At 56.5% G+C, this 25,749-nt stretch overlaps 2 protein-coding genes across 3 annotated transcripts in view; one reads left to right on the forward strand and one right to left on the reverse strand.

Annotated features, from left to right (window-relative positions):
* LOC121034934 (uncharacterized) overlaps window positions 1-9,199 on the reverse strand; it is an 18,371-nt gene extending 9,172 nt beyond the window's left edge. The window contains exon 1 of the transcript XR_005792680.1: window positions 8,788-9,199. The gene's annotated coding sequence lies outside the window, so the exon portion shown is untranslated. The remainder of the gene's footprint in view (window positions 1-8,787) is intronic.
* Window positions 9,200-15,127: 5,928 nt separating this feature from the next.
* The window catches only part of LOC121034933 (translation initiation factor IF-2-like), an 86,628-nt gene continuing 76,006 nt past the window's right edge, over window positions 15,128-25,749 (forward strand). For both annotated transcript variants that reach the window (XM_040482184.1, XM_040482183.1), the window contains exon 1: window positions 15,128-16,649. In XM_040482184.1, coding sequence (XP_040338118.1) covers window positions 15,995-16,649 — 655 coding nt within the window. In that variant the 5' untranslated portion in view covers window positions 15,128-15,994. The remainder of the gene's footprint in view (window positions 16,650-25,749) is intronic.

Here is a 25,749-nt window from a genome sequence, read left to right on the forward strand (position 1 = left end):
CCCGTGATTCATAGAGGGAGGTGGGCTCAGACGGACGGCTCCCAGAAGGGGCTGGCTGCTTTGGAAATCCTGGGGCTCAGGATTCCAGCAAGGCAGCTCAGAAGCTTCAGTTTCTTCCTGATGATAACCAGGAAGGACACCTGCCCCAGTTGGTGGGGGGGGGGGGGGCCCCCCGGGGGGGGGCGGAGGGGGGCGATTTTACAAACTTCCCAGTGTTGCAGGCATGAAAACCCATGCTATTGTGTGCGTGTCTTGTCCAGGCCCTTTATGCACTTTGTCTGCTTGAGTCCTTACAACAAACCTGCTGGGTTGCTGTTAGCTCCATTCTCCAGATGAGGAAACTGAGGCCGGGGGAAGTAAAGTGATGGCCAAGATCATACAGAGAGGTCAGTGATTTGAACCCAGGCTGCTCCAGAGCCTGGAGCACTCTGAAAGCCGGGTCACTGAGCTGGAGCCGCCACCTGGGAGGCCCATCCGTTTCCCTGGGGGAAAATCCTGCCTCGTCGGGATGGGGTTGTTGAAACGGCTCTGGGGACCAGCCTGATGGGCCAGAAGCCACAGCCAGAGGCGATGTCAGCTCAGCTGGGAACAGGGAGCAGCAGCAGCAGCTGTGATCAAACAGGGTCAGTCTAAAGAGAGGGCTATTTGGGGCTAGAAGCTGTCAGGGGTCTGACGTCACCACTCCCTGGCCCTTCCCGTGAGCGGAGGACCCGAGGTGTCATCCAATGGGTTTGCCTCAGCTGGTGACAAATAGACAATCACCATAAAATAACGGCTCTGTGCCCGGCCGTGTGCCTCACATTCATCACCTCGCTTCCCCTATCCACCACCCTGGGAGGTCGGTGTTACCATTCTTGTGTTAGAGACGAGCAAACGAGTTCAGAGAGGCTGAGTGACTCACCCAGGGTCACACAGCTAGTGAATGGCAGAGCTGAGAGTCAGGTGGCGGGCACTTGCTCTGAACCAGTGCCACCAGGCCCTTCTCTGAGGCCATGTCTATGCGGGTGGATCGCAGGGGGAAGGGTACCTCTCAGGCCTGGCCTACCTCTCAAGGACAAGAGCCTGGGCCTCCCCCTGGCTCGGCCACTCAGCTACCTCGACAGGTCTTGGGCAAAGACCTGGGCCGTCAGCAAGCTGCAGTTTCTCTGTGCAACCGAAGTAATGACACCAGCCTAGCCTCCCTGGGGGTGGGAAAGGATGCCAAACCCAGGTTCCTTCCATCTTGTTCTGGGTTTCTGCCCTGGGCTTGCTGGCAACTGAAGGAGCAGGAGAAGCCGCACTCCCACCTGAGGCCTTTTCACAGGGGAAGGAGGGAGGCCAGAGAGGCAGAGTGGGGACGCCATTTACTGAGCACCTAGTATGTGCCAGCTGTGTGCTGTTTTCCCCATGGAGCCACTGGCTCCTCACAGAGGAAGGAACAACCCCACTGCTCAGATGAGACAATGGAGGCTTAGCAGGGCCCAAAGCCACCAGCGCCAGTGGGGGCACTCATAATTCAAACCCAGGACTCCAAGACTATTGTACTTTTTAAAAAAGTTTTTGTTTTTATTTGAGAGAGAGAGAGAGAGAGAGAGAGAGAGAGAGAGCACAAGCAGGGGAGGGGCAGGGAGCGAGGATGGACAGAGCTTCTGAAGCGGGCTCTGTGCTGACAGCCGAGAGCCCGATGCAGGGCTCAAACTCACCAACTGTGGGATCCTGACCTGAGCTGAAGTCGGATGGGTGCTCAACGATTGAGCCACCCAGATGCCCCCAAGACTACTGTGCTTTTGTCCACCACTCTGGGCTGCTCCCCGAATACTCTGGCCCCCAATCCAAAACCCCTCTGGGTCCCAGGGAAGCCTCATTCCGGCTGGCCAGTCATGCCTGGGCCTCTGACCTTCCCCAGCTGGGCAGGTGGACAAGGGGTGGAGTGCACACACACACACACACACACACACACACACACACGCCTTCTTGCCCCATGGGACGCTGGGAAGAGGCTAAATCAGGAAGAATGGTCAATAAAGAAGAACAATGAGGATGGACGGGAGGGGCTTAAATCATTTATGTACCCACGCCTGAGCAGCCGTACAAGAAGGCCAGGGAATGGGGCCCAGGGAGGGGGATGCGGAGGGCAGCCCCTGTGTCTGGATCTGGGCCAGGCAGGGCCAGGAGAAAACTCAGGAGAAAGGAGCTGGCGTCCCCTGGGGTGAGAGGCTCCTGGTGGGAGAAGGTGGGGGGAGCTCATTCGGGAGCTCTTATTGTTTAGAAAGCAAAGACACTCTCCCCTGTCCTCCCCTCCCACTCGTGGTGGGCCCCCTCCTGAGCTGCGCTGTGCTGAGCGCACAGACCCAGGCTTCCATCCCGGGCCGCTTGGCTCTCTGAGCCTTGACCTCCTCAGCGGGCTGGGGACAGTAGGAGTTTTGTGAGGACCACGCCAATACATCATTCCTTCTTAAGTTGTCCTGGATGGCCACTGCCTCGGGCTGGCCCAGCCTAGGACTGCTATGGCATTTCCTTCTGCCGGCTGGATGTGCCCTGGGTGGCCGACACCACCCCAGGCCTCCTGAAGCCAGGGCTGTGTCCCTCCCAGCCGGGATTCCTCCCCGGAGGTCACTTCCAGAAGCCCAGGGAGGCTGGAGCAAGCAGAAAATGGCCCCAGCTGTGAGGAGGCCAAGGGAGAGGGTCTTTGGGGGGGCCTCCTGCCCATCCTCCATTCCACAATGGGAAGATGGGGGCCAGAGAGAGAAAGAGCCAGAACTCCTCGAGGTCCATTCTACCTCCTGCATGGTCCTGAGACCTGCCTTAGCTCCAGCTCCCAGCCCCCACCTGAGGCCAGGCCCCACCTTGGACTCTTAGAAGGGCTGCCTCACCCCCTCCGGGCTCTCCCCAACTCAACCGGTGTCCCAGACTCATCTTCCTCTGTGTAGCCAAGGGGACCACTCACCGGCATCTTAAAGTCCCCCAGGGCACCCGCTACAACAGATAAAGTGTAAACTCACTCACATGGCCTCCAGGCAGTGCAAGGCCTGAGCCCAGGATGGTGTGACTGCCCTCATCTCCAGCCACGCCCCATCGGCATGAATTAATCCCTGCCCTGAATGTGCTGTCTTTCTTTTCCTCCCTCGCTTCGCACTTGCTGTGCTGCCTGCCTGGACCACCCTTCCATCACACCTCTCCCTACTACTTCTGCCCCAGCCTGGCCACTCCTGCTCATCCTGGGTCTCAGCTCTGATGTCACCTCCTCCAGGAAGCCTTCCCCGACTACCTTGTTTGAGCCCATGGGCACCCTGGGCTTCCTGCTGTCCCGCCACACACTGATGAGTATAGTCCATTGGCTTCCCTGCCTGTCTCCACCTCTGGGCTGTGAGCTGTTCCACCAGCCAGACCGGAAACTTGGAGGCTGAAGGGGGTGGGGTGAAGAAAGAGGTCAGGACGACTTGGCCTCTGGCCTGTGTGGCAGGAATGTTGGTGTGGGGGCATGTGGGCGGAAGAGCAGATTCTGGGAAGTAGGGGGATTGATGTCCTGGGCTTGCCGTGTCTGTAAAGCCTACGGGCCATCGGTGAGTTTTCTACAGAAGACTCTATGACGGTCCTTCCAGACCTGACCTCTGGAGAGGCTCCAGCTCCAGGGTGGAGGACAGAAGCATCTAGGGTCTTCCCAGCTATGTAAGGACCACTCCTTTCCCTAGGTTTTGTGGAACCTTCACTCAACTGCCCAGCCAAGTCCTGCCACCTCCCCCAGGAAGGCAGCCCTGATCAGCCTGGCTATGGCTGCTCTATTTTCTCCTCGACTGTACCCTCTTGGCCATTACCATGTCATCTAGTCTTAAGGCATCTCATGAGCTATGCCTTGGAAGTCTTCAAGGTGGGGCCACATCCCTCTGTCTCTTGAAGCCTCCACATTGTCCTGTACAGGGATCCCCCCGCCAACACAGACACACATGGAAAAAAGCCATGTGGCCCGGGAGCCCCGCCCCTCCCTGGATAGAGCTGGTTCCCAGCAGTCTCAGCCAGCGGGATTCTAGGGAAAACCAAACAGAAGCCTTGAGAGGCTTTGGGTCAGGCTGACTCAGGCGAGCAGAGGGGAAAGGCAGGCGAAGGGAGGGGTTCATTTCTGTCCAATCCAGAAGCATGTGCCGGATGGCTGGATCCTCATAACCCCCGGCCAGAGGCACTCTAGCCAGTGACCTACATCCTGGCGTGCCTGTGTGTGTGTGTGTGTGTGTGTGCGCGCACATGAATGCATGTTGAGGGCATGAGCCTGTGTGAGTAGGACAGTGTACATGCGAGTGGGTCTCCATCTTGGCTGGCCGTGTCTGCAAAAGCCCATGAGTGAACTTGTGAGCCCGTGGGAGGGTCCCACATGCCCCCCCCCCCCCGCCCCGTAGAGTTTCCACCCACTCTGCACCAGAACCAGTGGGTCTGGGCTCCAGAAAAGCCAGCTGAAGGCTGCACAGTTCCTGAAATGGCAGCTGGGGGTGCCTTTCCGCCAGCCCCCACCCCCACCTCTGCCCTGGACTCTCTCTCTCCCTTGACCCAAATCTCAGATAAACAGCCTCACTTGCTTTTGCTAATGATGGGGTAGAAGGTGGCTGCTAGGAGCAGCGGGAGTGGAGGGAGGGGAACCGCTGTGTGAGGCTGAACCACGAGGTAGACAGAGAGGTCAGGAGGGAGGGTGCGTGGCTGCGCTCTGGCCTCCCAAAGCTGAAGAGGGGGGTTGCATTCAGGGCCTCCCTAAGGGGCCCTCTGGAGGGCTGCTTCCCCTCCAGGTATCTTCCCAGAGTTGGGGATGGGGACGGATAGAGAGGTGAGGCCCATCCTTGACCCAGTGGCCATGCCAACTCCATGGCCCAGAAGCCAGGGTGCACGGGAGGGTGCCTACTCAGAGAGCCTCTAACTTTGCCTTTCGCCAGCTCTGTGGAGGGTGAGTAGGGTAGCTGTGTGCTCTCATCTGGGGTTCTTCCCCCAGACTGAGCCTCGGATAGCTTGGAGGGGATGGACAGGCCCCCCCCTCAATCTCTCTCTCTTGCTCTGTTTCTCTCTGTCTCATTCTGTCTCTCACTGTCTCTTTCCATCTCTCTGTCTCTCGCTGTCCTTCTGTCTCTTTCTGTCTCTCTGCCCCCGATAGTGATTCTAAGGGGCAGCCACTGGAATTGGAGGAAGAGGGTGATGGAGCCTGGGGGGCCCATGTTTGATCTATCTATCCATGTATCTATGTATCTGTGTATCCATGTATCTATCTATCCTTGAAGTTGAAATACAATGTTATATCAGTTTCAGGTACGCATGATAGTGATTGTTGACAATCACATACATTACGAAATGTACTTTTGTGAGCGTACTTACCATCTGTCACCAAACAAAATAATTACGTTATTGACTCTATTCCCCACGCTATGCTTTTCATCCCTGTGACTTAGGTATTTCATAACCGGAGGGCTGCCCCTCCGAATCCCCTCTACCTATTTGGCCCATCCCCGCCCCCCCGCCAACCATCAGTTTTTTCTCTATGTTTAAGAGTCTGTTTCTGTGCTTTTTCTCCCCAGAATCCCTAAGACCCCCAATCTACACCTCTGTGCAACAGAGTGTCCCCTCCCCTGAGCCAGGTCAGCTAAGTCCGGGTGGCTGCCCACCTGTGGGAGGTCACAGTCCCAGCAGGAGACGCCGAGCCTGGGAAGGGACTGAGAAGCTGAGAGGGGAGCCAAGAAGGCCGGTTGGGCTCCTGGCCACTCACCCAGGCCTGCTCAGCTGGTTTCCAGTGCTGAGGCTCCAGAGGTCTCCGTTCCCCAAAGTCCCTGCAAGCTCAGCTTCTAGGGAGAAGTAGGAAGGCAGGAGTAGGTGGCTGTCCATCTGAAACTGGCCAGGAAGGGCAGTGCATCTTGACAAGATAAGCCAGCCAGACAGGGAACAAAGACAGGGACGGGACACCGCACAGCACATGGAACTCTCTCTGGAAAACCCATTTTACAAAGGAGGCAGGCAGCTGAGGCACAGAGACGTTTGGTGATTAACCTCTGGTCAAACTACTAGGAAGTGGCCAAGTCAGGATTCGAACCTTGGCCCGCTAACTCCAAAGCCCGCATGGGTCCCGCTGTGTGCCAACACAGAGTGCCCCGTATCCCCAGCGTTCCAGGCAGAAGCAGGAGGGGCTGTCTCCACCTGCCTGTCCCACCCGTTACGTAGATGTGCCGGTTGAGACTTGGGAGGGCCAAAGCCATCAGGTGAAGGGAGGAATCAGGGCACCATGCAGTCAGAGCCGGCTTCGGGGAGAGGCAGCTGGCGTGGGCAGCAGGGGAGAGCCCCCACTGATAGAGGGGGTGGAGAGAAATGAGATTTAGGTAAGTGGAGGGCAGCAGGGAGCGCACCTCAGTAGGAGAAACAGCAGAAGCAAAGGGACTGAGGTGGGAATGAGCTTCTAGAGGGTTTGGCCGGAGGCCTGGGAGTGACTGCTGGGAAGGCTGGGGGGCGGGCGGGGGAGGTGGGGGGAGCTTTACCCTCAGGTCGGACCTTCAGCCTTGGCACTATTGACATTTAGGGCCAGACAACTCTGTCCAGCCGGCTGTCCTGCCCCTCCCCCAGCCCAAGTGGTGACAATCAAAAATGTCTCCGGCCATTGAAAAATGTTCCCTGCGGGATAAAATCGCCCCTGGTTAAGGATGACGTCCGGCAGTAAGCAGGAGCCCTGGGAGGGGTTTGAGCAGGGGAGGGGCAGGGTCCAAAATGTAGCCAGCAATCGCTTGCACTCCTGCCCCTGGTCCCTGCCCCTCAGTGCCCACTCCGCACCTCGTCCTGCAGCCGCCCCGGGCTAAGTGAGTGTGGATGCCCACTGGATGCCAACGCAGATGCCCAGCTGAGTGGTGGGACAAAAGGGCTTGTGTTTGGGGATGGAACCTCTCCCTCCCCCACCGCAGCATGGGGGGGGGGGTGGGAAGGCAGTGATCCGAGAGCCAAGAGGGGCTGCAAGGCTGGGGCAGGGGCTGTCAGAGCCCAGAGTTGGATAGAAAGGACTAGAAGGGGGTGGGGAAGCTAACCTTCTGCTTGAGTTCCTGTTCACAAACAGAGAGCCTAAAATCAAAGCATCCCAGCCAATCTGCATGGACTTTCCAACTCATTCTGACCCCATGGTCCTGGGGGTGAAGGGGTCAAGGGCTGCATTTCAAGCTGGGGGCCAGGCCAAGGTGGGAACAGCCGGCCGCCCAAAGCCCCTATTCTCTTCTGTGCGCAGGATATGTCTCAGAGGGAAACAGGGCCACATGGAGGATGTTGAGGGAAGGTAAGGGCAGGGGAGGGGGTGGTGACAAGGGGAAGGAAAGCCCCACTTTCACAATCTCCCCCCTCCCCCCTGCCCCAAACGAGTGTGCAGCCAGATGAGCTTCTGAAATGTGCACTGATCTCCCCATCGCTCCTGGCTCCCCACGACCCTCAGGACCAGCCCACCGCCCTGGGACAGCCTTTCGAGGGTGCTTGTCTCACTGCACCTGCCACACGCCCCCCCCCTCCCCCAAGTCCACACTTCAGCCACGCCCAGGGACTGACAGCCTCTCCAGGCCTCTCTTCTGAGCCTGGGGCGCCCACATCCTCCCACCTGCAGTGTCCCCGAACTGGGCTAACTCCCACACATGTGCCCTTTGGTGACCCATGCCTCCAGGAGGCGGTCCCAGCTCCTGCGATTGCCAGTGCTGATTGCTCCAGGACGCAGCTGTCTTTGTGTGTGAAGTCTCCGTCCTGGGCCCGCACCCCACTGCAGCCGTAGGCCCGGCAAAGAAAGCTGAGCATTTTAGAAGGAAGGAGAGAGAGGGAGGGATGAAAAACATGTTTTTAGAGAAGGGAGAAGACAAGAGAGAGACAACACATAGGCAGCAGTGGGAGGGGACTAGCCTCTCCTCACGGTCACCAGTGAGTGTGCCCGGCAGGCTGACCCCACAGGCCTGTGCGGACAGGCGGGTATCATTTCTTTGTGCTCACGCTCCCGGACAGCTCATCGCTCCAGAGGCAGGGCCTTGGGCACAACCTGGCCTTGCTGCCATGCCCCTCCTGAGTTTGGCCCTGGGTGCCCCTATCAAGGCAGGACAGGTGTTCAGGGGGACGGGGACCCCCGGGGAGGGACTTAGCTGACCACCTGCACTGCGGGTATTGTCAGCCATCAGTGGAGCTCAGATTCCGTAGTCCTAAGAACCTCAAGAGTCAACAGACTCTGGCCAGGCCAGGGGTTTTCCAACTGTTGGAAGAATCCGGGGGGTCCCAATAAGATGCCAAAATAAGAGAGGCCCCCCCTCTTCCCCGAACTCAGCTCCGCTCAGAGCAGCCGGCTTTCATCTGACCTGAATACCGGGCGTGCGTAAAATTTTTCGTTTGAAACAAGGGTTCGGTAGCTCCGTCGGTTTGAAAAGAACCCACCTCCTCAAATAGATGGGGAGGCCAAGGCCGAGGGAGGAATGGAATGGCAGAGCCACGTCAGCCTCCTGGCCCTTCCTGCTGGAACCCACAGCTCTCTGCTGAAAGCACGAATGTGATTGAAGAACAGGAATCTGGAAGCAGGTTTGGTCTGATAACACCGAATGGCGGCCAAGGACACTGGTTGCTGGGGTGAGGGGGGTGGATGGGACAGAGGAACTGCTCCAGAGTGGGAAGGGAAGAGCTGAGCTGGGTGGCTGGTCACCGTGCCCGTGGTGCACTTGCACTCGACCCGGCCCGTTTCCAAAGCTGTTCAAAGATGCTACACAGCCTTCCTGGCTTTAGCCACAGTAGCAGCAGATAGAGAATCAGAATCTCAGGGGCCAAGCCTCAACTCCTCCATTTACTCACCTGACCTGGGCCAACTTAACCTCCTCTTGAGACTCCGTTTCTTCCTCAAGAAAATGGGACTAACCATACTCCCATATCAGAGTTGTTGTGAGGGGTACATGAGAACACAGAGTAGGGGCTGAACAGGTCCTGGTGGACTCAGGGTCCTTCCTTGTACATGAACTTGAGGGAGCTCACAATCTAAGGATCAAACCCCAGCTACGCCCCTTACTAACTGTGTGACTTGAGGCAAGTGTCGTAACCTCCCTGCCTCGGCTCTCGCATCTGTAAAATAGGGATAACAGTTGCACGCACCTGCCTGATGGGAAGTAATGAGTTAATAAGCATAAAGCACCTAGAACGGGGCCGCCTAAGTGTTTGTTATCAATCTTTGATTTCAAACAATAGCAGAGACTAGGTCTTGCAGAGGAGAGAGCCCAGAATGGGATAAAAGAATGAATGAGGGAATGAATGAATGCAAGAAAAATGAGGGGTTCTCCCAGGGAATGCCTGTGGTCCTCACCCATTAGTGGTGCCTTCCCGCGGCTGCCCTTGGCTGGGACCGCCCTGCCACCCGCTCCCTGTGGCTCGACCCCCTGCATTTTTCTGCAAACACACAGGAGTAGGATTCCATTTCGCCCCTAGATGACTTTGGGTGATAAAGAAGAAACTTCAGCCTCTTTGAATTGAATCTTCTCTCCAGAACGTGTAACAAACCTGGAAATTGGAATTGCCCTGGAGCTGATTATTCTGGGAGGGCACCTCCTGGCATTAAAACTAAATTAGATCAAGGTACCTCTGTTATTAGCAAAATAATTCCCCACGATTACAGAATGCAGCCATGAATCCTGATGGCAGATGAACTTCAGGTGACTTACTTGAGACAAATAACTGTGCAAAAATCACAGGCTCATCTAATCGCTTCTCTGTAGCGTTGCAGTCAGGTAATTATGCTAATGGTTATAAGAAATCACCTTTTGTGGTCTGGGATTGGGAGGGCTTGAGACAGAAATGTGTGTGGCAGATATTACCTGCTTCGAGCAGGAGAGGCCGGGCGCCATGTTTGATTCTAAAATGGGCCATTTCTGGGGAGCTGGTTTGGTCCCTTGTCAACTGGGGGAGAAACCTGTTATGCAGTCAGAAGAGCAGTGGCTTCATTATTCATCTCTTTTCAGATCATCTTAATATAGGAAATTGAATTTGTCTAAGTTCCACTGTTGAGCATGGCAATTCCAAGAAGCAAATTAAACTATAAAAGCTCAGGACCTTTGAGTCGGTTCCATTCAGCGAATGTGTATTTGTGCCCGCTGGGTGCCCAGCACTGATCTAGGCACGCGCAGGGGGCACGTGCCCACATTTCAGACTGTGCCTGGTGCTCTCTGAACATGGTCTCTCGTCCCCTTAGCAACCTGACAGAGGTGGTACTGTCCCCATTTTAGAGACACAGGAAGCGGAGGCTCAGAGATGTGAAATGACTTGCCCAAGGGGCGGCTGCTACTGATTGATGGAGAGGATTATGTCTATTCTCCCAGAGAAATCTGGGAGGCCTCCTGGAGGAGTGGGCCTGGGGAGGGCATGGTAGGGTAGTGGAGGAAACAGCAGGGCAAAAACTCAGAGGCAGGAGATTAAAGCGGGGGGCGGTTTCAAGGATGGGAGTTGGGGTTGGAAGAGTGCCCGAGGGTCAGACAATAGAGACCTCAAATGACAACCAAGGGTTTGGATAACGGGAGGGATACAGTGGAATCTGAGCGGTACCTGGGCTACAGTCTGGGCGGTCCACTTGTGGGCACCTGGCAGGAACAGGGTCAGAAGGTGATAAAGGAAATAAGGGATGATTTTTTGGTATAAGTATGTCCCCAGTGTTGCATAAGACAGACTTACGCTAAAAAATTATTCGTCGTTTATATGACATTCACACTTAATTGGGCATCTCGGATTTCATCTGGCAATCCTAGCCCCGCTGGCTTCCGGGTACCAGCTGTTTCCTCTGCCTGATACAACTGTCCCTGATGGGCACACCTCCTGGCCAACTCCTATCCACTCTTTGAAGCCCTGAATTCCTCACTACTGCTGTGGCAACATTTATCACCCGCTATGATCATTAATTTCTTATGTAATTCTAATATCTATCGAATAGCTGTCCCTCCTCTGAGCAGCCAACGTCACTTGCAGCCGCATAGGAAAAAAAAAAAAAAGTTAAGGCCATGCCTCACTCCATTTCCGGACCCCATTCCCACCCCAGATTGCCTCCAATTTCTGCTTCTGTCTCAGGATGAGCCAGCCTCGCTGCCCCTCCTGAGATCCCGCCTGCTTCCGCGAATATCACTCACCTCTCCCCCTCTCCTGGGTCATTCCCGTCAGCAGGACGCACAGCAAGTGCCTCCCGTGCTCCCCGTCACGGGCTGGGTTTTCTGGGAGGCAGGCTCTGAGACATATTCTCTCTCGTGCAGGGGGTTTTTCAGGGACTGTTCCAGGGCCCAGCGCCTGTAGGCGGGAAGGGCAGGAAGCCAGACTAGGCAGAAGAAGTTGACCTGTCAGGTAGTCACAGTGTTGGCCTCTGCCCACACCACGTGGGGCCCGGGAAGGGCCTGGAGCAGGGAAGGCCCTTCAGAGTTGTCCTGAACCCTGATCTGGGTTGCACATGACAGCATCCACCCCTCCCCCACCCCAGAACATTCCAAGCTCCTGGGTGTGGCATTGAGGGCCCCTCATGCCCCAGCCCTGCCTCCTTTTCCTACCTCCTCTCTCACAGCTGCTTGCTTGGAACTCCCTGAGCACACTGGGCGGCCTCACACTGCCATACTTTTGCCTGGGCTGTTTCCCCTTCCCCTAGCTGATGTCTCTCTCTGCTCCTTTAAGACACGCTCAGAGGCCATCTCCTTAAAAGCCTTTCCCGGGGGTGCCTGGGTGGCTCAGTTGGCTCCGGGTACGATCTCACAGTTTGTGGGTTCGAGCCCCGCGTCGGGCTCTGTGCTGACAGCTCAGAGCCTGGAGCCTGCTTCGGGTTCTGTGTGTGTCTCTCTCTCTGCCCCTCCCCGGCTTGTGCTCTGTCTCCCTCTGTCTCTCAAAAATAAATAAAATGTTAAAAAGACTTTCCTGGAGCCACCACCGCTCAGGGCCAGCAGCCCAGCCTGTGGTGCCAGGGCTCCCGGGGCCACCCACCCACCTCCGTCATGAGCACTCTGGGGGCTCCTCCCATGTGGGCCCCGGGGTCCGTGCACAGGGGAGCTGATCCGTGCACAGCGCTGGCGTTGACTTCTCTTCCCGGCAGTCGACCCTGACTTGGGCACTTGGGGAATTCACGGAGGGCAGGGGTGGAAGGAAAGCTTCCAGGCTGACTGAACCGGGCATGGCTGTGCCCCTCGGAACAGGGTCACCCTGGGAACCAGAGCCATCCTCCACTTCAAGGTCACGGATGTGTGGTCCACTCTGTCTAACTCGGGTTGCATTTTCTGGCGGTGGTGAGGTTTACACATCTCTGCTGTTCGTCCTCTGTGACCCTCACTGCCCCGCTCGCACATCCAAGCTTCCCTTTGTTGCCTCCTCTCCCTCCGTTCACGGCACCCCTGCCCCGGGTTCCTGCCAGCCTGGGTCCTCATCACATGATGTCTCCGTCGATGTCATTTTGAATCTCACCGCCATCATCAGGTGAGATAAAGTCAGAGAAATGTCCTTCCGTTTCCAACCGGGAGGCCATTGGTGACCTCCCTGAGGAGCACTGACATGGCAGACCTTACTCTGGGCAGCTTTCCGCCTTGCGTGGCCATTTGCATAGGACAAAGTGCCACCAGTAGCCTGTGTCACCAGGATAATATGACATTGTCCAGTGAGATCTGGATCAAAGAGGATTGGCTCATTAGTTCAGAAAATCTCATCTGAACCCGTGAAGCACACGGTGTTGTTCTTTCCCAGTGACCACACAGCCCTGTGCACTCCCTGTATTTGTTTGCTCACACAACATGTAACACCGGCCAATTCATCTTCTGGAGTGTGGACCATCAGCAATTTGCCATCCTGTACGTCGCCTTGACAGAAGCTCCCGACGAGTGGACATATGTGGATTTTGCATATATAGTGCCGACGACGCATTTGGTAAAGCGCCTGAGACGCGTCCCCGGGGAGGGTGCCGCAGGCTCTGTCGCCCCTACAGATGGAAGCTGGCGAGGGAGAGACAGGTCCAGATTGAGATCCCTGGGCTACGTGCGAGAACAGATTGGAGGGGGCCAGAGTGGACGTGGGGAGACAGGGAGGAGGGTCTCTGGTTCTGAAATGCTGTGCGGCCCCTCACCCAGGGGTGACACAAAGGACAGGAGGAAAGAGCACCAGGAGCACTAACTCGGGGCACACTTCTGCCCCTCCCACCACCTGGGCCAACTTCCAGGTGCTTGTGTTTGTGCAGAGCTGGAGAACACTCCTTGGCAGTTTCTTCCCCCGCCTCCTCCTTTCATGGGAAGCCAACTGGGTCCCTTCCACCTTCCCCCGCAAACATCCTCCTCTTGGCCAATATTCACATAATTGCTACCTGTTCCCCAAATGGGGTCACGCGTTTTGCCTCTATTATCTCACCGAATCTTCGTGAGAACCCTTTGCAATAAGCCCTAATCACATCGTAGTTGTGCAGACACAGAAACCAAGGCTCAGAGGAGCCTCGATGTGAACTCAGGTGTCTCTGACCCCAACAGTCACATGACCTCCCAAGAACACTGCAGTGAAGACCAGGGAGTCAGTCGGCACAGTGGGATCGCTTTCTTTTTGAGGGCTTGGCATGACCCTTTCTCGTTTCTGAGTGTTTGGGTCCGCTCGCCCCCTTTGTTCCTTCATGCAACCTTCCCGAGGCGAGGTCTTATGCAGGTGACAAGGTTCGTGACCTGGAGGGGCTCCCAGTCTGCCCGGGGAGGAGACAGATCCACAACCATGTGCGATAATCCACAATGTGATAGACCCGGACGGGGGTGGGTGGATGCTATGAGAAGCTTCTGCCTGGGAGAGTGGATGAGGCTGTCCACGGGCTGAAATGCCAGTGCTGGACGGTAACAGAAGCGGTGGGCGGGGGGGTAGGGGCGGGCACTCCAGGAAGAGTAAACAGTTTGTGCAAAGGCATGAAGGCATGCCGGAGGTTGAGGGGCTTGGGAGCTCTAGTTGCACGGAGTGGGGGAGTCTCGGCTGGTTGGGACTAGGGTTGGGAGGATCCCGGGGGAGTCTGAGGAGCAGGCTAGTCACGTTCTCGAGTTTTACAGAGCACTTCACCATGAGTCATGCTTTTGTGCCGAGCGCTTCGCAGACGTGATGGCCACATTATTTAAATCCGGAAAGTGGAGTTCAGAGCAGGACTGCATTTGATGTGGATTTTATATTTTGTACCACCCTGCTTGCTCCGTCCCTTTAAACAAAGGTTATGAAGGGGGGCGCCTGGATGGCTCAGTGGGTTCAGCGCCCGGCTCTCGATCTCGGCTCAGGTCATGATCTCGCAGTTTGTGAGTTCAAGCCCCGCGTCAGGCTCTGCGCTGATGGTGCAGAGCCTGCTTGGGATTCTCTCTCTCTCCGTCTCTCTCTGCCCCTTCCTCATTCTCTCTCTCTCTCTCACACACACAAAATAAATAAACATTAAATTTTTTTTTAAAAAGAGGTTTTAAATAAAAGGTCGCAAAGGGTAAAACAAACACCTAAGTACCTTGACCCAGGTCAAGAAATGAAACCTTAACCAATATGGATGAAGCCCCTTCCCACCATCCTTCACATCTCCCTCTCCCCACCCCGAGGCAAACACTTTACTAAATGGTGTATTTATCACTCTTCTGAATTTCTTCATACTTTTACCCAAACTGGGCATTCCTGGAAATATATGGCATCGTTTTGTTTCTCACGTTTTAAAAATCTCCAGGAATGATCTCATCCAATGTGATCTTCTGGAACTTGCTCCCCATCCCCCAACCTGGGATTCGTAAGGAACCTCCATTCATTTTTCACTACTGTCTAAAACTTCACTGACTGATCCACCCTTTGTTTGTACCTTCTTCCGCTGATGGACACCGAGGCTGCTTCCGATTCTTTATGAGGATTAAACACTGTGGCGATGAGCAAGCCCCAGGTTTATCCCAGAAGCCAAGTTCTCCGGGTCACCGGGGCATATTACCCATCTTCAACATTTCCGGATGCCGTCAAATTGTTTTCCAGGGTGGTGGCCCCCATTTCACCTTCTCCCAGCAGTGTGTGAGAATTCCCTGTGTGCAACGTCTTCATCAACCCTCTGCCCTCCTACCTCTTTGCTCTCTGCCGATCTCAGGGGTGGGCAATGCCGCTTCCCCGGGGTCTTATCTTGCATTTCCCTGATTAAGAGGGAGGTTCTCTGCGAATTCATATGTTTCCTGGCCATGCACGGTTTCCCTTCTTCAAATTGCCTGTTCCTATGTCTTGCTCAACTTGCTCTTGTTGCTTTTGAGAATCGATTTGTAGAAGATCTTTGTAGGTTGTGGATACTGTGTCCTAGGAGTTTTATACTTTAACGAAGTGTATCAATCTTTTCCTTGATGGTTTGTGCTTTTGGGGTCTTTAAGAAATCTTTCCCTATTACACAAGTTCTTTGTGTTTAAGTCTTGAATCCACCTGGGATTGATTTTCTTAATGCATGGCGTGAGGTAGGGACTCCCCCTCATGTTTTCCCTCACATGGACATCCAGTCCCTCTAAAGAGTTCACCCTTTTCCCAGGGGCTTGTGACACCACTTTTGCCACATGTCAAGTTTCCATACATGTGTCGGTCTATTTGTGCAGCCTCCGTTCTAGTCCACTGGCCTATTCATCTATAAATGCATTGCTTTATCACTCATTACATGAACATGCCCACCAGGCTTTTTTTTTTTTTTTTTTTTGCAAAGACTTTCTTTCTCACATGCTGTCTCTTGGGCTGCTAAGACTGAGGCACAGAGGTGAGAGAAGACTTGCCAAGGTCACACAACCGGAAGATGTTGGATTAGGGCTTCTGTGGGATTCCGAAGCCACCCTGTCCATCTACCCCATATAGCCCAGGCTCGGAGGACCTCTACCTGACCCTCTGGCTCATCTCATACAGGATTTTTCACTCTTCCTTCTTTCAACAGGTAGCTCCTGAGTCATGTGAGTGTGCCAGCTTCAGAAGATGTTGGGGCTCAGATCTCATTTCTGGCGGGGGAGGGGGGCCTCTCCCCAGTGCTGGAGACCAGTAGGAAGGGTGGGACCCTAGGTGGACATTTATGGGAAGTGGGCTGAAGCCTGGGGGACAGCAGGAGGAAGGCAGGTGGAGTTTCAGAGTCAATTTAGAGAGCCCCATGCGGGGCGCGCACTTGGGGCCCAGGGCTGCCTTCAGAGAGACGCCGGCTTCCCCGGGGGGAGTTAGAGGCGTGCCCCCCCCCCCCCCCCCCCACCCCTCCCGCCCTCCCGCCTCGAGAGGCAGGAATGTGAAGGATCAGCTTTCAGCAGAGCTGCGGCTGCCTTTCCGGGGAGCTCCCGGTGCAGGCCCTTCCCGAGCGGCCGAATTAACTGGTTCTGTCTGTCCAACTGGGAGAACAGCTCCGGCTAAAAATAGCGCCCTGCCCCGCGCTGCTGGCCCGGAGCCGGGGCGGCGACTGTGGGAGTCCCGGGCCGCGACAGTCCGAGGAACCGGGGGAGCCCCGGACGCCCCACCCCGGGCCTGGCCCAGTCCCGCCCCCGAGGCCGCGGAGGAAGCCGCGGGCACGGTGCCGTCCCCACAGGTGCCGCGGAGGGTGGCAGGCCAGCGGGCCGAGGAGCGGCCGAGGCCGTCCGGGATGGGAGCCGGCGGCGGGGCCTCCCGCGCGCTCGCCTGGGCCTCCCTGCCCCTGCTGGGGCCTCCGGCCGGCGCGCTCTGCGAGGACCCGCTCTGCTGCCGAGGTAAGGCAGGGCCGGCGGCGGGCGTGCCCCCGCTCTTCCCGGACACTTGGCGGGGGCCTCCTTCTCCTTCCCCACCCCAGGCCCGCGGCGGGGGGCGAGCGAGGGAGAGAGGCCAGGCATCCGCGCCAGGCTCCGGGAGTGAAGCCAGGCGCTCTCTGCAAACTCACCTTTAGTTTGAAAAAGTCGCAGTCCGGCCACCACGTCTGAGAAGCGTTCGCTTCCCTTCGGCCTCAGTCTTCCTGTCTGGAAAATGGGAACAACAAAATCGTCAAGCTTTAGTGTTCGCTGTGACCCCGAGAGAAGTTGGGGGAACCCGTTGCCGCGGATCGCAAGCGTTCTGGAGAAGTTGGTCCGGATCCAGATGGGGTTCTGGAGAGTTTATGTTGGTGGGAGGGCTGCAAGGGCCTTCCCCGGGACCTTCCCTCACCTGCCATCCGGTCCCAGAGCTTTGCACCCGCATCGGCCCCGCGGCCCCCGCGGTCGGGGATCCAGGCAAGCTCACCGCGAAGTGTAAGGGGCCCGAGGACGCGCGCGAATCCTTGTGGGAGGGGAGGGTGTTGAGCAGAAGAGGGGTGGGCAGAGTCGCGGTGCAGTCCTCAGACCTGTACCCCCCCAGCCCCCAGGCCGAAGCCGGCGTTTTGTCTTTGACGTCCCGGGGGCTGGGGAAGGAGCGCAGCCCGGCCGCACGGAGGGCCTCGGCGGGCTGGCGGAGACGGCCGGCTGGGACCGGGAAGGGGAGGGAGGGGAGCATGTGGCCCGGCCTGGATCCCGGGTCCGAGAGCGGACAGGGGGCGTGTGCCGAGAGCTGAAGGGACCGGACTTGCTCCGTCCGGAAGGCTGGCCGGGGCGGGGTGGCAGGAGTGGGGTCGATTGGCCAAACAGGTGCGCCCCCGCCCCGCCCCTCCCCGCCTCCGCCGGGTCCCGGCCCGGCGGGCGGAGCTGCGGGTGGCGGGGCCTGCGATTGGCGGGGCTGGGCCGGCCGGGTGGCCGGGGGAGCCCGGGAGCCCTGGAGCCCGAGCAGCGCGGCACAGGCGGAGGCGCGGAGCCGGCCGGAGCGCGCTCCTGCCGGGCCCGCCGCCGGCTTGGCCCGCTCCGCCTGGCTGGCGCTACGGAAACTTTGCTGCGGCCTCGCGACCCCGCGACCCCGCGACCCCGCCGCCTCGTGACCCTGGCCCTGTGCGGCTCGGGCTCCGGAGCCTTCAGGATGGCAGCGCCCAGCGGCCCGGCCGGCGCGTAGAGGTAAGCGCTAGGGCCCCCGCGCCGGTATGAGGGGGGGACCCCGGGGCTTGCAAGGGTCCCAGAGAGGGTCCGAGAGGATCCGGGGGCCCTAATGGAAGGTATGGGGGGGACCGGACTGAGGAGGGGGCTGCGACTTTGCTTTACTTAACCCTCTTCTACCCTACAGTCCTCCTGTGCCGCCCAAGGATCTTTGCCAGGTGCGATGACCCTTTTAACTTCCCCGTGCGCCGGGCCTTGATGACTGGGTCCTGGGGAGAGAACCGCGGAGGGGGGGCGGGGGTGGGTAACAAGGATGGGGGCCTGCAGCCGGCGGCGCGTGTAGAGTGGGGGGTTTCCTCCAGCCTCCCAACCCCAGTGCTTCCAGTGGTCCCCCCAAACTTCAGACCCTCCTCAGCTCACCCTGGGGGTTGGTAATTAAACAGCCACTCCTCTCATCCCAGAGCCAGGCACCCCCGGGCACCCAAGTTTTAGGTGTTGTTTTGTTCCACCGGTAGCCACTCCTCACTGTTCAGGGGGCGGGGTCATTGAAGAGAGGTCTCTTTCTGGCTTCCTGGGCTGCCCTGAAAGGTGAGCTAAGCAGGGTAGCAGCAGGGACCAAACCCGTCTAGGTTCCAGATCGCAGCCTGGTGGGAATGGTTGAGCTTTCTGGTTTCCAGATGCTCCATTCTTTTGAGCTGTCTGGCTTGAGTCATATGGGAGCTGAGCCCCTCTCCTCCTGCCCCCCTTCTGCTATTTAGGGGTGAAATCAATTTGGATTTGAATTTAATTTTAATTGAGGGTGGAGGAATAGGTAGCGTATCACCTATGGGCATCATCTTCTTTAACATCATTTGCCCTCAGTGTCAAAAGCCAAACACCTTTCTGTGTTTTCCTGACCTCACACAGTACAGCCAAGAGTTAAACACCAAACCAAACACTAGCTCTGAGGCCCAGAGAATTTGGGTGCAAACCCCAGCCATTCACTAGCTGTGTGTCCTTGGGAAGGCTCCTAACCTCTCTGAGCTCAAAGATCTCACCCCAGGGGGATGTGCTGAGGCTTTAAGAAAGGTAAGGCCTTGAAAGCACCTGGCTCGTAGGACAACAGCCTTGGGCTCCAATCTGTATCCTGGAGATTGGGCCCCCTTGCTGCCTGAGCCCCCCAGCCCCTATGTGTCTCAGTTTCCCCTCCTCTCAAAAGTTTCTGTGAACCAGCCTCTCTTAACCAGCCCTTTTGAGAAAAGTACACACGTGCCCATATCCTCCAAGGCATACAATTTCAGTGTTTGTAGGGCTCAGATTTAAGACAGCCGCATCCGTTCCCCTTCTTACGTAAACTGCTCAGAAGGCATCAGCCTTTCTACCTACCACTGACCTCTCCCCATCGCTTTTGGATTTGTGGAGGTAAGGGCTGTAAATCTCAGAGCAGTGCAAATGCACGAATTAACCAGCATTACAGGGAGAGGGACTGACCTGTAGAACCCGGGCCGAAAGTCACCTTCAAGAGCTCTAGGCCACCCTCTCTTCTTCCTTCCCTGGTGCTGTATCTCTACTTGGTGAACCTCTAGTCTTTTTAGCTGGGATCCTCTAGTGACAGTCCACTAGGCAGCTGGTTTCATGATTGGGCAACTCCAGTCTGTTAAAAATTCCTTCCTGTGTGGAGCGGAGATTTGTGTCCCTGTTACTTCTACCCACTGGTTCTGGTACAACCCTTCAGGCATCTCTTACTGGCTCAATTATTCACTGTGGTCCCCTGGTGCCTGCTGTTCTGTTCTTCCCTTAGGCATTGAGCACACTGAGCTGAGTTTGGCAATGATTGTAGCACCGTTTAGTGAGTGTTTATGATACACTAGGTCCTGTGCTGAGGGCTTTACACATACTATTTCCTTGGGACATATCATTACCCTCAGGACAACACCTTGAGGCTGATTCCTTTTCTTAAATTTTTTAAAAATGTTTTTATTTTATTTTTGACACCGAGAGAGACAGAGCATGAGCGGGGGAGGGGCAGAGAGAGAGGGAGACACAGAATCCGAAGCAGGCTCCGGGCTCTGAGCTGTCAGCACAGAGCCCGATGTGGGGCTTGAACTCACATGAGATCATGACCTGAGCCAAAATCGGAGGCTCAACCAGACTGAGCCACCCGGGCGCCCCAGGCTGGTTTCTTTTCTTATCCTCATATCGCATGTGAAGAAACAGGTTCAGAGAGGTCTCGAGATTTACCCCAAAGTCAGACAACCCCTAAGGAGCCGAGCTGCATCCCAAACCCAGCATCTGCCTTTAGAGCCCTTGCTTCTAATCGTTATTTTCGTCCTGTGCTGGCCCATGTCGTGCGTGCCCATGAGTGTGTATACATGTGTGCATTCACCCAGGTCTCTGGTGTGTGCTTTATCACAACCACCTGGGGCACCTATTAAAATGCAGATTTCTCATCTCTACTCCACACCTAGGGAGTAGAGGAATGTGTACTTTTAAAAACTCCCTGGGTATGGGGGTGCCTGGGTGGTTCAGTCAGTTAAGCATCTGACTTTTGATTTTGGCTCAGGTCATGATCTCAGGGTTTGTGAGATCGAGCCCCTCATCAAGGCTCAGCTCAGTGTGGAGCCTGCTTGGGATTCTCTCCCTCTCTCTCTCTCTCTCTCTGTCCCCCTCCCCCACACACATACTTGCACACACGGTCTCTCTTCTCTCTCAAAATAAACAAATAAACATTCCGAAAAATAACAAATAAGAACACTCCAGGGCCCTTCTCATGCACAGTACAGTCTGGGAACTGTAGCTCTAAGGTGCACTCAGGAAGAGAGTGTGGGAGATGGGTTCCAAGCAATCTAAGTCCAAGCCTTGGCTCCACTCTCTTTGGCTGGTTAGTCTCCCTTTCTGGGGCTTTCTCTCCATTGTAAAACAGGCAGGATGTTATACCCACTGGTGGGCTGATTGCTTTCTGTGGAAGTCTCCTGGGTGGCTGTCAGGCATTCTGGGGAGGCCCCTGGAGGACAGAGGTGAGCCTCTCCTGCCACATCTGGATGTGCATGGCAGCAAGCCTGTGGTTCCCAGGAGGCCCTGCGCCCCCCACCTCCGTCCCCTCAAAGCCTGTGACCTCTGCTTTCTAGAAAGATCAGTGTACCTTGGGTGAGGAACTTGTGCTCAGATTTCTCAGCTGGGACGGTGAGGACCCAGGAGAAGGGAGCAGGACCCCCCCTCCCCTCTCCTTCCTCCTCTGTGGCCCCATGATGACCTCTGTCCTCCCAGACAAGGGACTTCCTGGGGAGGGGAGCGGGTGTGCCTGCCTTGTGCGCATCGATGCTGTAAACCCAGTGGACACCCACCCCTTCCCCTGGAGGGCTGTTTTGCTGGCCCCTGGGCAGCTCTGGGGGAAATGTCTGACTTCAGGCTGGCTGGGCTGGGCTGGCTTCCAGGAGCAGTGAAGGTAAAGGAATCGCTTGCCTGGGCCTCAGCAGGATCCCAGTCCTGACCTCCTAGCTCTGCTCTACACAGAGCACTTGCTCTACCTTTATTCTGTTTGATCCTGCTGAAAGCACAGAGTTATTAAACACCTATTTTTTTTTTAACGTTTATTTATTATTGAGAGACAGAGAGACACAGAGCGTGAGCAGGGGAGGGGCAGACAGTGTCTCTGTTTTTAAATTTTTTTAATGGTTATTTATTTTTGAGACAGAGAGAGACAGAGCATGAGCAGGGGAGGGGTAGGGAGAGAGGGAGATAAATCCGAAGCGGGCTCCAGGCTCCGAGCTGTCAGCACAGAGCCCGACGCGGGGCTCGAACTCACAAACTGCGAGATCACGACCCCAGCCGAAGTCGGTCGCTTAACCAACTGAGCCACCCAGGCGCCCCATTAAACACCCATTTTACGGAAGAGGTCACTGGAGTCCAGGAAGCTGCTGTGACATGTCCAAAGCTCTAATGTCTGTGTGCATGGGAAAGATGGCAAGGTCAAACTTGAACCCAGGTCCCTTGACCATAAGCACAGGGCTTTTTTTTTTTTTTTTTTTTTTTCCTGTACTGTATCCAATACCCTGTGTTCTACCGCCCTACCTGGTCATGGCTTTGGTGCCAGACCCTCCTGGAAGCCTGAAGACGTGGGTTCTGGCTGGACCACCACTGGGGCTGTGTGACCCTGGGCAGGGCCGGTCATCTCTCACGACTGATTTTCGTTTCCTTGTCTGCAAGGTGGGGGCGTTTAGTTAGATGTCTGACGTTCCTTTCAACCCCCGCATTCACAGGTTACGCTCTGTTTTCTGCATTTCTGGAGAGGGGGTTCCGTGACGGGCGCAGGACACGGATGAGTTGTTGGCTTGGGTTGGAGGGTGATGCGCAGCCCTGGCTTGGTGCAAAACCAGTCAGCAAGGCTTTGTGGGCTCAGCGTCCAGGGGACTCAGGGAGCCGAGGGCTGCGGGCGCAGGCAGTGGGAGGGAGCCCAGGGCAGGGCCAGCTTGCTCACCTCTGGAATTAGTAGTCTGTGCTCTGAACACTGCAGGGGGGGTGATGGGGGGGTTGGCCGGGGTTGTGGGAGGGAGCCGAGGGAGCAGCGGAGGGGCTCTGAGACCAACCCAGCTCCAACCCAGCTGAGCCCCCTCTCTGCCCACGACAGCCTCGGCGGAGAGGCCCCGAGCATGTGTAGTAGTCCCTGTCTCCCTCCCGAGCCACCACATGCCTCTCCCCTGCACATCCCCAGCATTCCTTGAGGCCGGCCCCTCCCAGCTGGGGTCTGTGCCAGCTGGGCTATAGCCTCTCCCTGGAGCAGAGCAGCTGGCTGAGGGGATCCAGTTCCCTGTTCTCCATGCCCGGGGTGAGCCCCTAGCAGCCCTGCTTCCTAAAGCTGGGTCTCGTTAACCGCAGCCTCCACCAGCCTCCTGCCCTCCGCTTCCCTCCATCCAGCCCCTTCTTCCCTCCCCCGGGGGCGGCTCCCTGTTACCCACCTTCTGGATCGAACCCGCGATCCACGCCATTCTCCTTCTGCTGTTATCCTGTCTTCCCTGTGCTCTTCAGGCCGCCTGTTTCCTGGTCTCTGCCTGTGACTCCTGGATGCCCTTCTCTCTCGGCCACTGCTTCACTGCCCAGATTCTTCCTGCCCCTCTGGGTCTGGCACAAATGTCACCTCCACTTGGTCTCATCCTTCCACGAAGGGTGAACCGTCCCCTGTGCGGTCCTGGCTTGTAGCTCCTATCAACTGCCTCCTTTACACTTTGCCGTCAGCTTGCCCATCTCCCAGGATGGGCTCTGAGCTTCTTGAGGGCAAGGCCTGGGCCTTACTTTTCATCTCTGTGCCCACGGAGCGGGCGGAGCCCGGACGGGGCCTTCTTTGGGCTAGTAAATGCTCATAAAGCCTTGTAGAGTTGGACTGGTTGTCACTGGGCTTGGCTTTTCTGTTCCTGGCTCAGAGCATTGTGCCGGCACCCTGCTTCCCAGGGCAAACAGCCGGGGTGGCCTGTCATCGTGTGTTCTCTACCAGCCTGCCTGCAGCCGAGGGACGGACAGAAATGCCTTTGGTTTGTGGCAAGACTTCCCTGCCTCCTTTGGGTTGGTCTTGATCTGCTTTTTTATTCTGTTTTGTGGCATCAAAGACAGAGAAGCCTGGAAGAGGGTCTGAAAGGGTGTATCAGTCCACCCCCCACCCCACCCCCCGCCGCAGGCTGAACTTCAGCGCTTCAGGTCTCCAATGCGCACCAACACGCATCACCAAGATGCCTCTGACTCGGTAGAATTCCTAAGAGTTTGCAAAGTACTTAGGAAGAGTCTGTGGGCTCATCGGGATTGTGCTGGGGGCTTTCAGACATAAGCAGAGGCACCCGGGGGTCACGTGACTCTTCTAGGGCTGTACAGCGATTTGCTGGCAGAACCTCCAGTGAAACTGCCTGTCCCTGAGTCAGCGGTGGGGGAGGTTTGCTAATCCAGGGGGTTTGAAGGCTCCCCATTCAGAACAAGGCTTTTTTTCTTTGCAACTCTTGTGTTAGGGTCATTTTCTCTGCTGGTGTCCTTTTTTTTTTTTTAATTTTTTTTTTCAACGTTTATTTATTTTTTGGGGGACAGAGAGAGACAGAGCATGAACGGGGGAGAGGCAGAGAGAGAGGGAGACACAGAATTGGAAACAGGCTCCAGGCTCCGAGCCATCAGCCCAGATCCCGACGCGGGGCTCGAACTCCCGGACCGCGAGATCGTGACCTGGCTGAAGTCGGACGCTTAACCGACTGCGCCACCCAGGCGCCCCATCTGCTGGCGTCCTTTGACGAGAGTGAACTTAGGTAGTAGGTAGTGGCCGAGGTGGGATCTGGGAGAACAAACAATGTCCTGATGAACTGAGCCAACACTCACACAGGTGGACCAGTGACGGGTCGGAGCTCTATCCTGACGTAAGAAGCTCCCGTCTCCCTGTAGGTCACAGGGACTGATAACCTATTAAAGACCCATCTTGGGGGCGCCTGGGTGGTTCAGGCTGTTCAGCCTCAGACTTTGGCTCGGGTCATGATCTCACCGTTGCTGAGTTTGCGCCCCGATCGGGCTCGCTGCTGACAGCGTGGAGTCCGCTTGGGCTCTTCCCCTCTCTCTCTGCCCCTCCCCTCCTCAAAAAATAAATAAACTTAAAAAAAAAAAAAAAAAAAGACCCGTCTTGGAGTGAGGTCCGAGGGATGCTAGGGGTGCTGGAGGGAAAGGAGCAAGACTGGTAACGGTCGGGTTTTACGTTCAGAAGCTGCCCAAGCCCCTCGCTCAGAAGCTGGCAGGGGCCTCAAAGCCCGGCGGCCTCCCGTGATGTCTTTGTTACTAAACATCCGACTCTCTTGCGCTTGATCGGTTTACCCGCCTCCACCCCTGCCTCTGCCCCTAGACTGAGCATCCTAGCACGGGTCCCTCAAGGCTGACCCCTCCGGGTGACCCTGTCTGGCTGTCACAGCTGGAGAATATGTGACAACTGAGTCCACCAGGAAATGGCTGTTTGACAGGGACAGCGAGGACCCAGCCAGACATAATGGAAGCTGGCCCTGGCTGCAGCAGGGATCTCGGAGCCTTTCCCGGCAGAGGGAAAGCCATCAAAGCTGGTGCTGCTTCCGGGAGGAGACAGTTCCCAAAAGGCTCTGCCCAACCCCCTGATAGGGATCTGCAGGGTGTGTGAGGGACTTGTTTTTCGGCCAGGATGTGGGGAGTTAAAAATAGACATCCTAATCCCTTGGGATCGTGTCACACTTGAGGCTGTGCAGAGCCCTTTGGCTCCATTATCTCACTCGAGTGGCTCGGCAGCCGTTGACGTAAGTAGAGCTCACACTGCCCGCGTTGTAAATGGGCACGTGGAGGCATGGGCCCAATTACTCGCTGGAGCCCGTACACCCAAAATGTGGTGACGGAAGCCAGGTCTGTTCCCTCCGTCTGCGTTCTTTATTCGGAAGGAGCCCGATTAAAGTCTAAAAGTCAGCAGGCTGTCCAAGAGGGCAAGGGGGCGGTCGAAACAATAGAGGCAGATTATTAAGGAGAATGGCAAGGGCAGTGAGGAGACAAGGACAGATCACGGCCCCAGCGGGCAAAGGCTCCAGAGGGGGCTAGAGAATCAGAGAGTGTAAGTGGCTGCAGGGGGGGGCGGGGGGGGGGGGGAGGTGGGACCGTGATGGGAGTGAAAAAGTCCCCTTGGGACCTCACATCGAACACCTTGAATGGCATAGTAAGGAGGGTGAACAGGATGCTGCAGGCAACAGGGAGCCATTGAGGTTTCCAGAGCACAGCAGTCACCCGCTTTATCAACAGTGCAGTGCGATGGTGTGCTCCCTGGCTTTGCTACAGGTGTCATTCTACGGTGTTTGGTAGAGCACATTTCATAGAAAAGCCTGGGGAGACCCCCTGTGTGTCCCCACCTCTCCTGGAACCCAGCACCGCAGAAGAG

Source organism: Herpailurus yagouaroundi, unplaced genomic scaffold (genome assembly GCF_014898765.1).
Source record: "Herpailurus yagouaroundi ecotype Mexico unplaced genomic scaffold, PumYag 160, whole genome shotgun sequence".
NCBI lineage: Eukaryota > Metazoa > Chordata > Mammalia > Carnivora > Felidae > Herpailurus > Herpailurus yagouaroundi.